At 33.6% G+C, this 16,273-nt stretch overlaps 2 protein-coding genes across 3 annotated transcripts; one reads left to right on the forward strand and one right to left on the reverse strand.

Annotated features, from left to right (window-relative positions):
- The first annotated feature begins 550 nt into the window (after window positions 1-550).
- Window positions 551-1,891, forward strand: LOC111912406 (squamosa promoter-binding protein 1). Its single transcript, XM_023908142.3, has 2 exons — window positions 551-845; window positions 1,559-1,891. Exons 1-2 carry the CDS (start codon window positions 568-570, stop codon window positions 1,674-1,676), a joined length of 396 nt encoding a protein of 131 aa, XP_023763910.3. The 5' UTR covers window positions 551-567; the 3' UTR covers window positions 1,677-1,891.
- Window positions 1,892-3,326: 1,435 nt separating this feature from the next.
- Window positions 3,327-7,161, reverse strand: LOC111912408 (mitochondrial arginine transporter BAC1). Of its 2 annotated transcripts, none has more exons than XM_023908145.3 (8): window positions 6,674-7,161; window positions 6,286-6,375; window positions 6,099-6,200; window positions 5,907-6,011; window positions 5,748-5,846; window positions 5,467-5,655; window positions 4,786-4,884; window positions 3,327-4,179 (listed from the first exon to the last, which is right to left on the reverse strand). In XM_023908145.3, the coding sequence occupies exons 1-8, from the start codon at window positions 6,764-6,766 to the stop codon at window positions 4,114-4,116; spliced, it is 843 nt and encodes a 280-aa protein (XP_023763913.1). In that variant the 5' UTR covers window positions 6,767-7,161; the 3' UTR covers window positions 3,327-4,113. The 2 variants fall into 2 exon arrangements, with proteins under 2 accessions (XP_023763913.1, XP_023763912.1); XM_023908144.3 differs by having other exon boundaries at window positions 3,327-4,187; window positions 6,674-7,157.
- Between the last annotated feature and the right edge of the window lie 9,112 nt (window positions 7,162-16,273).

The following is a 16,273-nucleotide window of genomic DNA, read 5'->3' on the forward strand; positions in this document are numbered from 1 at the left end:
GATTTTTATTCCAATGCGATAATAGGATGTAATAGTACAAAGATAGTGAGAGACTTACCATAAATCATATAAACCAATTGTAGCTTTTTTTCTAAATATAACTTTAGTACACAAATAAATGAAAAAATACGTTGCTACTTCTTCATTTATTTCAAAATAGAGTGCCTTAACAAGAACCGTTTTTTTTTTCTAAATACAATTTTGTAATAGAAAGAAGTAGATTAGTATGCTTTAGTACACACAAATAAGTGAAAAAGTACATTGCTACTTCTTGAAATTTCCTTTATAAAATTTAAAATATACTATTGTTTAAATGGAGCTACACTACAAACAAGCTCATACGACAAAATAAGATGTCGATATAATTCTTTTTAATAAAGAAAGAAAAATGCAAACATTTATTCTAGAGCAGAGACAATGAGAGACTTACAATCAATTATTCCTCTACATGGAATCCAAACATCGGAATCACTTATTCCTATTCCAAAGCTTCACTTTCTTGTTCTCTCTATATAAAGAGTAATACCCTCTTTCAAGGGAATGAGAAGAAGAAAATCCAAATCCAATATGGATGACAAGTTCACAAACGACATCATGGAAGAATGGGAAATGGATGATGACATGGCATTTGTAGATGATGGGCGGAAGAAGGCGGCAATGGGTGGAAAGAGGGGTTCGGGTAGTGGAGGGCCCACACAACTGGTTTGCCAGGTGGCAAATTGCACAACCGATATGACAAGATCAAAAACATATCACCGAAGGCATAAAGTATGTGAGGTTCATGCAAAGGCTCCGGTTGTTGTTATTGGTGGACTTCAACAACGATTTTGTCAGCAGTGCAGCAGGTAAACAAACTCTTGAGTTGTTGTGTTGTTTTCTTTTTAACTTAATGGACTTAATGGGTTAAGCACTTAAAGGGTTGTTTCTTTTTGACTTAATAAATTTACAACGACTTAATGGGTTAAGTGAGAGAAGTTGGCTTTACCTATAGAATTCCATGAAGTTTTATTGTTTAAATTTGTTGATTTCTCGTAATTTTTTGTTTCAAAGTGGTTGAATATGTTTGATATGTTGCAAATTTATTGTATAAACTTGTTAAATATGTTCAATAGAATGAAACGTTTGAGAAGGGTATAATGGTCATTTACTCTTATTCAAACATTTTATTCGCTACAAAAAAGATAAAATCTTTGTTCATACGTAACTTTATCCAAGACATATCATCTGTCTATTCAACCACTTTATCCACAAAAAAAAATAGTGTTTTTTAAAAATATTTGAAAAAAAAATGACAACAAACTACCGGAAATTGAAGGAAAAAGTACATGAGCGAAAATTTGTAAAATAACAAAAAGTTTGGAACTTAATGGGAAGCCTTTCCTAATATATATATATATATATATATATATATATATATATATATATATATATATATATATATATATTCAATCTGATAAGTTGTATATGAGTGTTTCTTTACGCATAATACAAAAATCCTTATTCCATTCCTACAAACATGATGATGGAATGGAATGACTGATTCCGATGTGTTTTTCAGGTTTCATGACCTAACGGAATTTGATGATGCAAAAAGGAGTTGTCGTAGGCGATTGGCTGGACATAATGAACGAAGGCGTAAAAGCTCCTATGAATCTTATGGAGAAAGTTCCGGATGATAAATAAATTTTAAAAAAATAATAATAAATAAATAAAAACAAAGGAGATTCTTAAAAAACTCTCCAAGGAAGCATAATCAATTACCAAACTCGTTTCAAATAAGATGGTAACTATATATTGAGTAACATGCTCTCTCTCTTCTGTCAGTCTTATTGGACTATGTTATCTTAAGGGTATTTATGTCTTTATCCACTAGAGCTTTATCTATTTTAAATTCATGGGGTTGCTAATAAAGTAAGGGAAGTGATTCGTACACAACAACTTTTTGCCATACACAACTATTTATACATTATAAAGTTATACAATACAACATTTTAAAGCATCAATTGTTGTGTATGGAGAAAAATTGTTGTGTACAAATCATTTCTCATAAAGTAAACATGGTTTACATGTTTTTATATTATCTAGGATGGATTAAATGCAAGAAAGAGCAACGTATTTTCATTGGTTTGTTTTTAGCAAGAAGACAAAGATACTTTTAGACATATATATGCTTTGAATGTTCTATTGATGATTTAAAATGAAAGAGAGTAAGAGACCTCTACTTTATAAAGGAATCTCCACAACAAACAATTTAATAGAATCTGTACTAAAATTTTAAAAAAAAAAAAATGGTTACAATAAGTTGTTAAGTTTTACAACAATATTACTAAGAGTTTATTTAAATAAATAATCCCAAAATATATGCAATAAATAGATTTATGAATGACATTAAGGAATTTAGTTAGTTATGAGAAAAAGATACATACCATAATCTCCTACAAGGTCTTGACACCCGATAAAGCTTTCACTTCTATTTTCCCCTCTCATTTCATTAAAAAAAATTAGCTAAAACTACATACTTTCATCGATCCTATACAACTTTTATAAAATCCTACTTTCATTTTATACTTTGAAAATTCTACCCAATTATAGCAATGTCATTGGAATACAAAGCAATTTTCATTGATACAATATGAAAAGAAACTGAAAGTACAATGTCATAATTAGGTAGATTTTAAAAAGTACTAAGCTTTAACTAGAAAAAAGATGGAAGTTTTATGTTTTAATAGAAAGAAATGAAAGTAGGATGCTTATAATACACAAACATATCAAAGTAATTTACTATTTCTTGCAATTAACCCTTATAATATTGGGCACCATATGAATTATAAAGATAAGAAGTTACTTTCCTATGCATTTCTAAAAGATTATGAAGATAAATATTCTATGTAATGTTATCTGTTCATTTTAATATTCAGATTCAATTTTTTACTTCCATATAAAGATGTAATAATCCAACAAGATGCACAAAATTCTTGAACCATAACTATAGAGCATAACTGAATGCTTAAGCATTTGGTATTTATGCAAGAAATAGCAAAGTAGCTTCAGTTAGTTGTGTATTATATGTATATCATCCTACTTTCATTTCTTTCTATTACAGCATTTTACTCACTTATTTTTCTTATTAAGACATTGTGTACTTTGAAAATCTACACATTTATAGCATTATACTTCCATTTATTTTCTTATTAAGACATTAATACTTTAAAAATCTAGCTATTTATAGCAGTTGTAATTCGATGGTATTACTATAAATAAGTATATTTTTCAAAGTACAATATTGTTAATTTGTTATAGAAAGAAACGAAAACACAATGCTATAATAAACAACTCAATGAAAGTAGGATGTTATAACAAACATAAATAAATGAAATTACATTACTATTTCTTGCATTTAACCCCTCAAATAGAGTAAATTACACGAATGGTCCCTCTGGTTTGGGGTAATTTGCACGTTTGGTCCCTAACTTATTTTTTTAACTCGGAAGATCCTTACTGTTTGTTTTTGTTGCGCGCTTGGTCCCTGTCTTACCTAAAAAGACTATTTTGCCCTTGATTTTTTTAATTTATTTTAATAAGGTGAGGTGGAAGTGGTGTGGGGTGTGTTTACTCAAATAAATTAAAAAATAAAGGGCAAAATAGTCTTTTTAGGTAAGACAGGGACCAAGCGCACAACAAAAACAAACAGTAGGGATCTTCTGAGTTAAAAAGGTAAGTTAGGGACCAAACGTGAAAATTACCCCAAACCATAGGGACCATTTGTGTAATTTACTCTAAACAAATATTCCTTTAGAGATGTTAGCCACAAAAAAAAATGATGGAATTTAAGCCTATCAATCATTAAGCTCTTTAAATCATATGAATTCGCAATGCCTTCAAGCAGACATCTAAATCAGAATCCCTCCTAAAAATCTATAAATAAATAAAAGGAAAAAAAAAAAAAAAAAAGTAGATAGAGAATAGAAGATATGTGAAAAACCTTTTGTAAAAATGTTGATGAATAAAACACCATCAAAGTGGAGAAATTAGGTTGCTATTTCTTGCATTTATCAATCACGTGTGATTCCAAGTAGTTTTGAAGCTGCTTCGAATGTAACTATTGCAGCAGCATTAGCAGGAAATGCACGTGAAACTGTGGGACCCAAACCTGTGTAGCATCCTCTCACCCCAGACCTCCTGTAAATCTATCATAATAAACATTTTACAAATTTGCCCTCGTTTATTGTCATCCAAATACAAGTCAATTTTCACTGCTTTAGTTGGATAGATTTTCAAAGTAAAATGTCATAATAAAAAGAAGGGTTAAGTTAATCTCATAAAAGACCTTATATTTTGTGTTTTTTCTGGATTAAACATCAAGTTTATTTTTTTTCCTGAAAAAGACCTTGTATTTTTTCATTTTTTTAGATCTGGCCCTTTTAGTCACTTTTTTCCAAAAAAAGTTGTAAAATGTGAGGGTTTTTTAGGGAAAAACTAAAAAAAGTTGAGGGTTTATTTGGAAGCATTTAGAAGGTTGAGGGTTTTTCGGAAAATAAAAAAGAAATTTGAGGGTTTTTTTTGGAAAATTTGAAAAAATACACGGTCTTTTTCAGGCAAAAAATAAACTTGGGTTTAATTCGGAAAAAACACAAAATATAAGGTCTTTTATGAGATTAACCCTAAAAAGAAAACACAGTACAATGCTATTATTGTGTAGGATTATATTCCTTAATATGAAACAAAAAAAGAAAACTGTAATGTTTTGTGCAAAGGGCAAAAAAGTAATTTACATTTAAATCTTACCGATCTCAACAACACGAAAGGATTTTTAGTTAAGTTCTTGTCAGGGGTAGTTTGAATTATTGTTTTTGCAACATCCAGCGGAAGAACAGCAGACCAGAACTGAAACACACACAAAAAAAAAAAAAAAAAAAAAAAAAAAAAAAAAAAGGAAAAAGGTCAAAAACATAAATTAGAAGATCAAAGGGTAAAAAAGTCATTTACACTCCGTTTGTCACACAGGACAAGACACCTGTACAGTATTTGGATAGAATGGAACTGGGACAAAAATTGCAACTTTTTGTCCAACCTAAAAAGGTGGGACAGGGACTCGCTCTCGATCTCTTGTGAAAAAGACGTAAATAACCTCATCATAAAAAATAGCCCTAGAAAGCGTGTCCAGTCTGGTGTAACACATGCAGCCTTAAGACTGCATTTGATACACGGGACAATACCTGGTAAGCTTTCTAGGGCTATTTTTGATGAGGAGGGTATTTACGTCTTTTCCACAAGAGATTGAAAGCGAGTCCATGTCCCACCTTTTTAGGTTGAACAAAAAATTGCAATTTTTGTCCCACTCCAATTCATTCCAAATACCGTATAGGTGTCTTGTCTTGTGTAACAAATGGAGTGTAAATGACTTTTTTACCCTTTTATCTTCTAATTTATGTTTTTTAATGATTAGATTTTGATGATGTTACATACCGCGATACCACTAAGACCACCACTAATGATCCCAATTCCTACATCCATCAAATTTGTGTGATCAATCAAAGAATCTTTAAGTCTTAAATGCATAGAATGCCTCAAATACTCATAAGTACTAAAAAACACAGCATTTCCAATAGCTTCTCGCATCAAAGTCGTCACACCTCCTCTAAAAAGCCCACTAACCTGAAAAACAACAATCACACATTATTACTTCAGTATTCCCAAAATCTCTCATTTGTAAAAAAGACGAAAACGCCCTCCTCAAGCATTCTTACCCCTTCGGATTTTACGGTTTGAATCGCACAATTAAGTGGACCACTGTATTTGCGTGAGGTTGGAACCAGAGAATCAGTACCTTGAATTTGCATCCTACACTGGAGACATTGTGTCAAAAGAATATAGAGAATGAGTTTAAAAGCTTCTGAATTTTTTACCTTTACTAACTCTGATGGACATAATATGAAGCTGATAATTGATCCAGCAAAAGCAGCTGAAGGGATTATTATATGGGATTCAGGCTTTCTGTTATGATCTCCTCCCTTAAATAAGAAAAATGTTTTATGTTAAATATAAAGATGATAATTTTGATTTTTGAGCAGATATGAAGCTAATTATTGTTTGAAGACCTGTAATGCTTGCTTTGTTTGGGAATAAATACCGAAAAGAAGTGAACTTTCAAAAGCCATTCCCACAAAAGATGGCGTTGCACCTCTGTAAAGTCCTTTTATCTGTGAAAGATGAAGCAAAAAATATAAATATTTATATAAGTTAATGGCTTTAAAAAGATGTGACATATGATGTTGAGAGATATACTCCTTCAGTTTTGAGTATTCTAGTTGTACAATGAAAACCACTTCTGTATTTGAATCCATTAGCATCAGTATTGTGTTTCTGAAGCTTCACCTGACAACATGAAGATATCATATCAATCCATCAATTTCTCTACCAAATTCAGCATGTTTCCATTATGCACAGAGAGAATGTGCATCGGACACTCATGAATGTTTAATAAAAAGAATTATGGTAGTTTATTGGGAACTCGGTGATGAAAAGTGAACTTCGTTTTTTCTTCTAATTCGCAAGTTCAAATGATTCAAAATGGGGTTTTGTACTTGTGTTTCTGTTGAAATCGAGTTCTTGTTTAGAAAATACGAGCAGTGATAACAATAAACACTGGGAATAAGAAGTTGTTCAAACTAACCTTCACAGTGTCAAAAGGATGCCCCACGATCACCATTGAAACACCTGAGACCAATCCTGCTACGTAATGCTTGTAACCTGAATTCTCTCCCATCTCTCTCTATCTCACTGTATATCTAAAAATCTCTTGTTCTCTCTCTATACGTATATGCATATATATAATCACTGAAAAACCCTCGTCGCCGCCAAACGAGGGAATTGTAATCTTCAACCTTGTAGATTATAAATCGAGAAGAACAATCCGAAATATATAAATAACTCAACAAAACTCTTACTGGTAACGAATTTCACATTTTCCTGATTCTATTTCCAAATGCGTCACTTCTCGGTGAAATCGATCGGTTTCCGATGGATCCAATCTCTTCTTCTTCGAGATGTGAAATGGGCATATCTGACACTCTTCCAGACTTGTTCCCTTTAGATTTTGGTATTTTTCTTTTCTGTTGTGAACTATTAACAATTCACTGAACAGGGTGTTTGGGACTAGGGATGTTAATGGTAGGGGTGGGACGACAAAAATTCAACAAATTGAATCGAGAAAAAATGAAATTTGAATTCGTGTTCGTGTTGCTTTCGTGTCACTTGCAAAAAACACGACGCCGTGTCGTGTCGTGTTGGTGTTCAAAATTTGACACGAAATTGACACGATTTAACATTTTTTGTGGTGTTTTTCGTGTTATGTATGAATAAATATTAATTAAATACATTAAATGTTATTTCATGTTATCTTTGTCGTGTCGTATCGTGTTTGTCGTTTTTTAATCGGTTCGTTTTCATGTTAGTTAAAAAAACCCGAGATCGTGTCGTGTCGTGTTCGTGTTACATAAAATCTTGTCGTGTCGTGTTAGTGTCTAACACGACATGATGGCCCGATTTGACACCCCTAGTTAATGGGTTGGTTAAATCGGTTTTTTAACATATCTCACATAATCATAGACAAACCAAATATGATTCGGTTTAATCCGTTTTTGAGTTATTTGATTTGGGTTTATTCGGTTTAGTTATCATTTCCACCAAATAAAAACAACCAATATAGGTTTACAAATTAAAACAAGTAATCAAAATAAACTAACTAGAAATAACAATTCCATTACAAGTTTAGAATAAGCAGAGTGGCACTCGCCATGCTCGTCGAATATGTAGAACACCGCCCCCTAGCTCTCGCTAGGGGGCTCGTCACCTGAAAGTCGTCGTGCACAAAGCGAGAAGTATAAACAAATCTGACTGGTGGAATGTTTTTGACTCAGATGGGGATTGAGGATTGCTTTTGATTCCTTTCACTAAAAATTGAATGTTTCATATTTAAATTGAATTCTTTTATTTGACATATATTAAAGTTTCCTACCCACTTCCATGTTGTGACAACCCGAAATTTTCTATCCTGTACACTCAAACACTTCGTTGAAAGTCAAACTCATTCCTGCTATCATTTAGCACAAATTGGAGTTTATTTGAGCGTTATGAGCCTTGTACACTTAAGGGATAAGTGTCGAGGTTTATCTGCTGAAGTTATAGCTCAAAGAACAAGTCTGAAACCCCTTGACAAGGAGTTCACGGCCACCACAAAGGAGTTTACGGCCGTAAACTCCATGTATCATCCCGATCTTCGTCCCCGATCTTCAAAACTTGTAAGTTTCTTGCCCTAACTAGTTGATATCTTACATGAACTAGTGATCTTACATGATTTAATCCGTGAAATCATTCCATTTGTGTAGATCTTCAAGTTTCACCAAGAACACACACTAGTGTTCTTGGCCAAAACCGACCATTCAAGCTCCTAGATCGTAAGTACTCTTGTTCTAACTCGTTGTACACTAGGTTTAAACATGTTTAAAGCTTAGAAATCACAAAGAAACTCAAGATCAAAGGAGTTTACGGCCAAGACATGTTCTTGGGTCGTAAACCCCTATAAATGGGGCAAATTTGCACCTAGTCCCTTACCAAGCCTTGGAACTTAGTCTAGAACCATACCCCATTGAACTAGGGACTTCAAGCAACGAAATTGTACTTCCCACCATGAGTTTACGGCCGTAAACTCATGGGGAAGTGGTCTCCAGGCCGTAAACACAAGTTAAGGTCATTCTTGGACCTTAAACTCACCTACCCTCTTGTTTAGCCTTGAAACGCTTAACCACTTAAGACATCTTGCCGTTAAGCCTCAAATGGAGACCCATTAGAGAGTTTACGACTAGGAGTAAACTCCCCTGGGCCGTAAACTCCATTAAGTATGGTCCATAGACCATAAACTCAAATACAATGTCTTGCACTCCTTTGTTGCTGTCACACCCGCAAACCAAGGATGGCGGAAACATCCAGGGGTGGAGGACTTCATGTGTAGTATTATAACAACAAATGCAATAGTGATTTAAGCAAGCACAACCAACATATATATAATTGAAAAGGTTACATCATTGTAGGTATCACATGTTTCAAAATCAATTACAATATGTTGACAAAATATGAAATGTTTGATGCCTTAACGTCCCATCCTCAAAATGCACTTGATTTCCTGTTTAGTGATTTCCTGAGAATACAAGTTGTTTGAAAAAGGTGTCAACACAATGGTTGGTGAGTTCATAAGCTTTTGTATGCAATTTATGAAAACCTTGTCTCGTAAATGTATGGTTGTTCCATAAAATTCCGATAATTTTCCTTAAAAATGTGTACTGTAGTCTTAAAAATATACAAAGACCGCAACGTATAAGTAATCTTCCTTATTTACAGAAAATAATATGAGTTTAATTCAACATAACGCGTATGATGCCAATGAAATTCCCGTAAATTCTTATGTTTGTTAATACTTTCTGTGAGCTATTATAACCATGTTATGACCTAGATGGCCTGAAAACGACGTTCTTCAGGCGTCGGAACTGTTATGACATTTGTCACCTCAGACCTGCTAGTCTAGCTGTTGCATGTAGCTCAGGTGTGGGTTTGTCATGCCCAATATAGATCTATATATTGATGGGTTTTGGCCATAAGACATCCTATGTGCTCATACAAACCCTAATGCTTGGATCTAGGTTTCTCTATTGTACATGCAAGTTATCCAAGACTATAAACCCTAATTCTAGCTTTCAAATAATCATATTAACATGAGAATAGGTTTATAATGTTACCTTGATTGTTATGTAGCAATAACAATCCCAAATCTCCTTGAATTGACTTTGGAAGGCTTAGAGTCACAAGTGTCACTCCTCTAATGGTTCGCAAACACCATAAGCAAGAGGATGAAGAGGAGAGAGGATGGAGGCTACCAAAACTCGTGTGAAACCCTAGCAAGAAGCTTAACCACGTTTTTGGTCCTTAAGGGATCTATATATAGTGAGGCAATTAGGGTTATCTAACAAGGAAACCCTAATTTGGATGCTTAAGCCCTAAGCAACCCATGGAGCCCTTTCCATAAGGCCTTGGACGATTTCATATGGGCTTCCCCCATAAAATTCGTCCACCTTATAATATAAGGCAATCAATGGCCCAAATTGCAATTATCTTATAATTACAATTCCAGTCCCTTAAGTTTAATTAATCTCTTTTAGTCACAAAACTAATTACTAATTAATTCTTGACTAATATTAATTAAACAATATGATTTCTCCTTTAATATACTATTCCCATAATATATTAATAAATCATATTTAATCCTTTCTCTCCATAATTCATCCTATCAAGTTGCTTTGGTGAAGGCAACCCAAAAGGACCATGCACCATCGGGTCAAGTACATACCAAAATAGTTATGGACTTAGACACTAATCCAACAGTCTCCCACTTGGATAAATCTAACAACTATTTTGTGTATGACTTCAGATCCTGATCTGCAATCATAGCTTTCCAAAGCCGCTGTCAACTCTGATCCTATCAGATACGCGTGTCCTTTAGATAAGGGATCATATATTCCTCCATTCTAGATATCATATGAGATATGATTTCAAATCATTCTATTTGTACTATATCTCGATTCCCGATTTATGACGACTGACTAATTGAACAAATCAAATTAGCCCTAGCCCGGCCGAGCATTTACGTTTGTCATCACTAAATCATCGAGGGGCCCAAAGATATCGCTTTTATCCTACTTTGGATAAAAAGGAAGGATAAACTTTGATACAATGCTTGCTTGCACTCACTCACCAAATCACACACAATAATATGTTTTATAACACCAAGTTACTAGTGTGTTTACATATTATCAATGTGCAACCGATTTGCAAGATATAACTCACACATCTCGGTTTCAAGAATATAAGATGTTATCGTCTCACCAATCACTCGTAATACAATTCATGGAGTGATCCAAGTGAGCGTGGGTTTAATCCAATGCTCAAATCATATTCATAAGCACTCATGAACGTTGCAGCAAACATTTGCTTATGTCTAATACTCTTTTAGACAATCCACACACCAATTCACGACAGTCTTCATTCATATCTACTTCCAACATATGAACGACTGTGGCCCGTTTGAATAACTCGATTATTCTTAATAAATTCAATTATTCTGGAAGTCAAAACACGCAAATTTGAAACACAAGAATAATACTAATCCCATATGGCCTCAGGCCTTTGAGTATAAATAAAACCCCTTTTATTTATCACCATATCGATTACTCATTATTTGTCGTTTCGGGTAATCAACTTCTTACTTGAATTATTACACTTGTCCCATGCTCCTAGCATGCACACAATGTTTACCTATGGTTCTCACTTTGTGAAATAGATCAAATTGAACACATTTCCAATCATTTTCATTTCACAACTCCAAATCCATTTTTCATAAGTTAAAGAATATCAAATTCTTGCTACTTATAGAATATGCTAGATTCTAACATTCTATGCAACTATCCTTTCGTAATGTCACTGCACCAAAGTCACAAAGACTATTGCCAATGATATTACAAAGTCCTCTATCGGAGATTGTTACAAGACAATTCCTCAGATATGATGTCTCTCACTCAAAGTACATTCCTTTGAACATCCTTTTGCATAAAGGTTTCTAATCTAGTCATAGTTTTTTTAATATTCAATTCCCAATATGGACACGTTTCCATATTTTCCATATGACAACTCATTCTCAATAGAATCTTATCTATTCAAAATAATGTCGATATGGTCCATTCAATACCATGCTTCCAACTACTCACAAGCAACCAATCCTCGTCGAACTTTGGATTGTCCTTTGATAGTTGTTTAATTATTTTAGTCAAAACCAATTCTAGTCCCTTTTCCTTCTAAATGCGCTAGACATTTGGAAAATTTTAGAATGGTCAAACATTAAAGCATTTGCAATCAATCCTATACTCGAAGCGTATGGGACACGATGCATGATGTTTTATTTGCTATGTTCTCAAAATTCAAATTGTGAAGAGGAATGCCGTAATCATAATCGAAATTTTAAGAACACACTACCTTTGACTAAATTTTATTAACATTCCACAACCTAAGCCTTTAGATTTGAAATGAAGCATAATATTCTCTCCCTTAATTATAGCAAAACAACTTTATAACCCTTACTACTTTGCAAGGTATAACTCTTGTTTTCTATAATTAATATTGCCAACTTGCAATACGTGCCTTAATAATCATACATTCATAACATTTATGCTCCCACTATCATGATGATTATTATAAAACATAACACTTATGCTCCCACTAGCTTCGACATGTATTCACAAACATCTTAACTTTCAGAAAAACAATGCTTATTGAATTTCTTAAGTTCATGTTTCAAATACTTAGTGCTTTGATAATCTTTTATCAAGGCTTCTTGAACTTATACACCTTTGCCTTAGATAGTTCATATGTGTGTCTAAACAATTAAGACTAATTGCCAAACCTCACAATTCAAATTATGGAAAGGGATACCGTAACCATAATCGAATTCGAGAATGCAATTTTACAATCACTATTTTCTTAAAATCTTTCTTAGTGAAAGCATTTCCCCACAATCATTTTCATGAAGGAGGAAATCTTATGACACTTAGATTTAAACGGTGTATGTGTTCCTATCCATGTGAATTTGTTAAAACCAAAGTTTACGACAAATTCAAACTCATATGGACCGAACTTTCTTAATCTTGATTTCTTGCCTTATGGTAGCTCAGCTGCCCACCATGTCTTCCAAGTAGTTAAGCAGCTCACCTTTTCTTATCAATGTACTTTCCATTGATCAAGGTCCTTGCCTTTTATGCATTCATATGAGAACTTATAGGACTCACATGCATAATTAACTCGATTAGATTGGCACAGAAACAAAATAATGTCAGAACGATAGGTTGTAAACCTTAACTCGTGTGCTAGTGATGATCGATTAGGTTTATTTGATTTGTTCTTGAAACCTTTCAAGACCATTAAGACTCCCACTGACTCCTTGACATATAAGATTCTCTTGTCAATAACCATTTCTTGACAAACAAATATTCAAGAGTTAGTGTAGTTTTTATCAAAACACTTCATAAATTGGTCCTAGTTGGTCTTTGTCTCATCCAAGACATCACAACTTTCCACATTTGATGAATGTTATAAACCTTCTTAATACTTTTTCACTCAATGTTACAATCTTAACTTTAAGACTTGTTTTGGAACGAAGTATGATTGACTTATTGATTTAACCATTTCTTCAATTCTTGATTCCTCTTCTTATACATACAATTGTACTAAGACTCACTTAGAGGATCAATTGAGATATGGTTCTTAATCATTAAGACCTATCATAAAGCATAAAAGGTACTCTCCCTTCTTCTTAGAATGGAGAAACTTTTATCTTTCTGCCTACTTGATTCTTCTTATTCGTTTTGCGATTGATTTAAACCCTTTTTAATCAATTCCGAATTACACTTAATCTTATAAGTATAATCATATTTACGAATATCTTGGTTACTCTTATGGTGGACTTGATCAATACGCAACTTTGTGTACTTGATCTCCTAGTCCTTCGCTTGACACTTTGTCAATGAATTAGTCTAATTTCCAAATATGAAATTTCTCATTCATCGTGCAACCAAGTTGCATGATTCCAAGTTTCTGTCCAATTGAAACTTGGGCGATGAGAAACTCTCCCTATTTGGTAGATTCTCGACTTTCCATAAATATCATAATAAGAACCAAATCCATTATTGCTAGAAACATTATGTTGGGTTTTAAGCATTCTAACACTCCTATGGTGTACATGCAACCCTATAAACCTTGGATCTATGTTTTCTCTATTATACATGCAAATAAGAACTTTCCAAGGCTTTAATCCTAACTAGCATGTTATGAAGTTCTTATACTACAAAGTACTAGTTAGATGACATACCTTTTGATGTAGCTTGATGTCTTCAAGCTTTAAGAGCTTAACCCCAATAGTGTGGAAGCCTCAAATGGAATCACAAATCACCAAAAACACCTTGGAAGACTTTAGAGAATATATATACTTGATTCTCTCTAGTGAAATTGGCTAGCCCTTCTTAGTGTACCACACTAGTGCCAATTTCACCAACCAAGGACATCTTTATATAGTGTGGAGGATTAGGGTTAAACCCTAATACCCATGACCTTTCATTTCCTAGGATCCATGGGTTAAACACTCCATGGACTATCCATGAAAGCTTAGCCCAACCTAAATGAACTTGGCCCATTCCATATATATAAGAGTCCATATTTAATTAGTTCCTTTTGATCACTTAATTAATTATAAATTAATTCTTGATCAATACTAATTAAATAATATGATTCCATAATAATATATTAGAACTTATAATATATTAATATTAATCATAAACATACTATTCTCAAAAGATTATCCATATAAATTGTGTCGGTGAAGTGCAACCCAAATGGACCATGCCGGGTCGGGTCAAGTACATACCAAATATAGTTATGGACTTAGACATTAATCCAACAGTCTCCCACTTGGATAAGTCTAAAACTATTATTGCGTATGACTTCAAACCTAACTGGCAATCGTAGCTCTTAAAGCCGCTGTCGAACTCTGATCTTGTCAACGAACTTGTCCAGCAGATAAGGGATCATATATTCCTCCATTCTAGATATCATATGGACTGAGACATGGATTATAATCATTCTCTCTGTCCATTTGTTGTTTCCTGATTTCCGATTTATGACGACTGACTAATTGAACAAATCAAATTAGTCCTAGCCCGGCCGAGCACTTCCATTTGTCATCATCAAATCATCGGGGGGCCCACAGATATCGCTTTTATCCCGAAGGTAAAAGGAATGGATAAACTTCGAATCATATGGCTTGTTCTACTACTTGTTGAATTATACACAAAGGCACGTTTTATAGCACCGAGTTACCAAATGCGTTTTCGTGCAATCAATGTACAACCAAGTCATAGTAATAACTCATATCTCTAGGTTTGAAGAATATAAGATATTATCGTCTCATGATCACTCGTGATAAAATCCATGAAGCGATTCCAATGAGTGCGGGTTGAATCCAATACTCAGAACTTATGAGCACTCATGAGTGTTGTAGCCTTTTGTCCAACACCTTAGACCTCTACAAGCCAACCCATGACAGTCTTAATTCATATCTACTTCCAACATATGACCGACTGTGGATGGTTTGAATAACTTAGTCATTCCGGAAGAATAACCTAGTTTATTCTGGAAGTCAAAACATGCAAAATGAAACACAATAATAATCGAATCCAATATGGTCTCAGAACTTATGAATATAAATAAAACACCTTTTATTTATCACCATATGCTTACACATTATTCATTGTATACTGTTTCAGCTATCAACTTTATTCTTGAATTTAAAACAATAGTTGTCCCATGCTCCAAGCATGTACACTATGTTTTCTAAACACTAGTCATGCCATACACCAAGTATGCATACTATGTTTGTCTATGATCTTTACTTTGTGAACTAGATCAATTGAACATAACTCCAATGATCCTCTTTTCACAGTCCCAAATCATTATTGCAAATGCAAGAATTCCAAATTCATGCCATTTACTGAAATCTGTTAGATTCTAAACTTATATGCATTGATCCTCTTGTAATGATTATGCACAAAGTCATAAAGACTTGACAACAAACATTACAGAGCATTCCAAAGGAGATCAACTCCTTGGAAACATCCTTGTTGCATTACGTTTCCTTAATCTTACACAGATTGAAAATTCGAACTTTGAAACATTTCCAGATTCCATTTTGACTATCACTTTTGAACAAGAGTTGCCTCCTTACAGATTATGTCAATATGGTCCTTCCAGAATTATCACTATACTTCCAACTGTCCTTGAGCAACCAATATTTGGTAAACCTTAGATTGTCCTCGACAATTGTTTAATCCTTTTAGTCATATCCAGTTCTAAACCTTTTCCCTTCTTAATGCCCTAGACATTTGGAAAATTTTAGAAAGGATGAATATAGCACATGTAATCGATCCTATATCCGAAGCATATGGGACACGATTCATGATGTCTCACATAAAGACTAAACCAGTCTTTTGCTATAATGTTTCCATTTCTATTTGCCAAGTTCTCATAATTCAGATTATGAAAAGGGATGTCGTAATCATAATCGAATTTTAGAACGCAAATAATGGACTCATATACAGAATTTCCTTATGTTGAGCCATTCCAA

This window comes from Lactuca sativa, chromosome 1, assembly GCF_002870075.4.
Source record: "Lactuca sativa cultivar Salinas chromosome 1, Lsat_Salinas_v11, whole genome shotgun sequence".
NCBI classification, from domain to species: domain Eukaryota; kingdom Viridiplantae; phylum Streptophyta; class Magnoliopsida; order Asterales; family Asteraceae; genus Lactuca; species Lactuca sativa.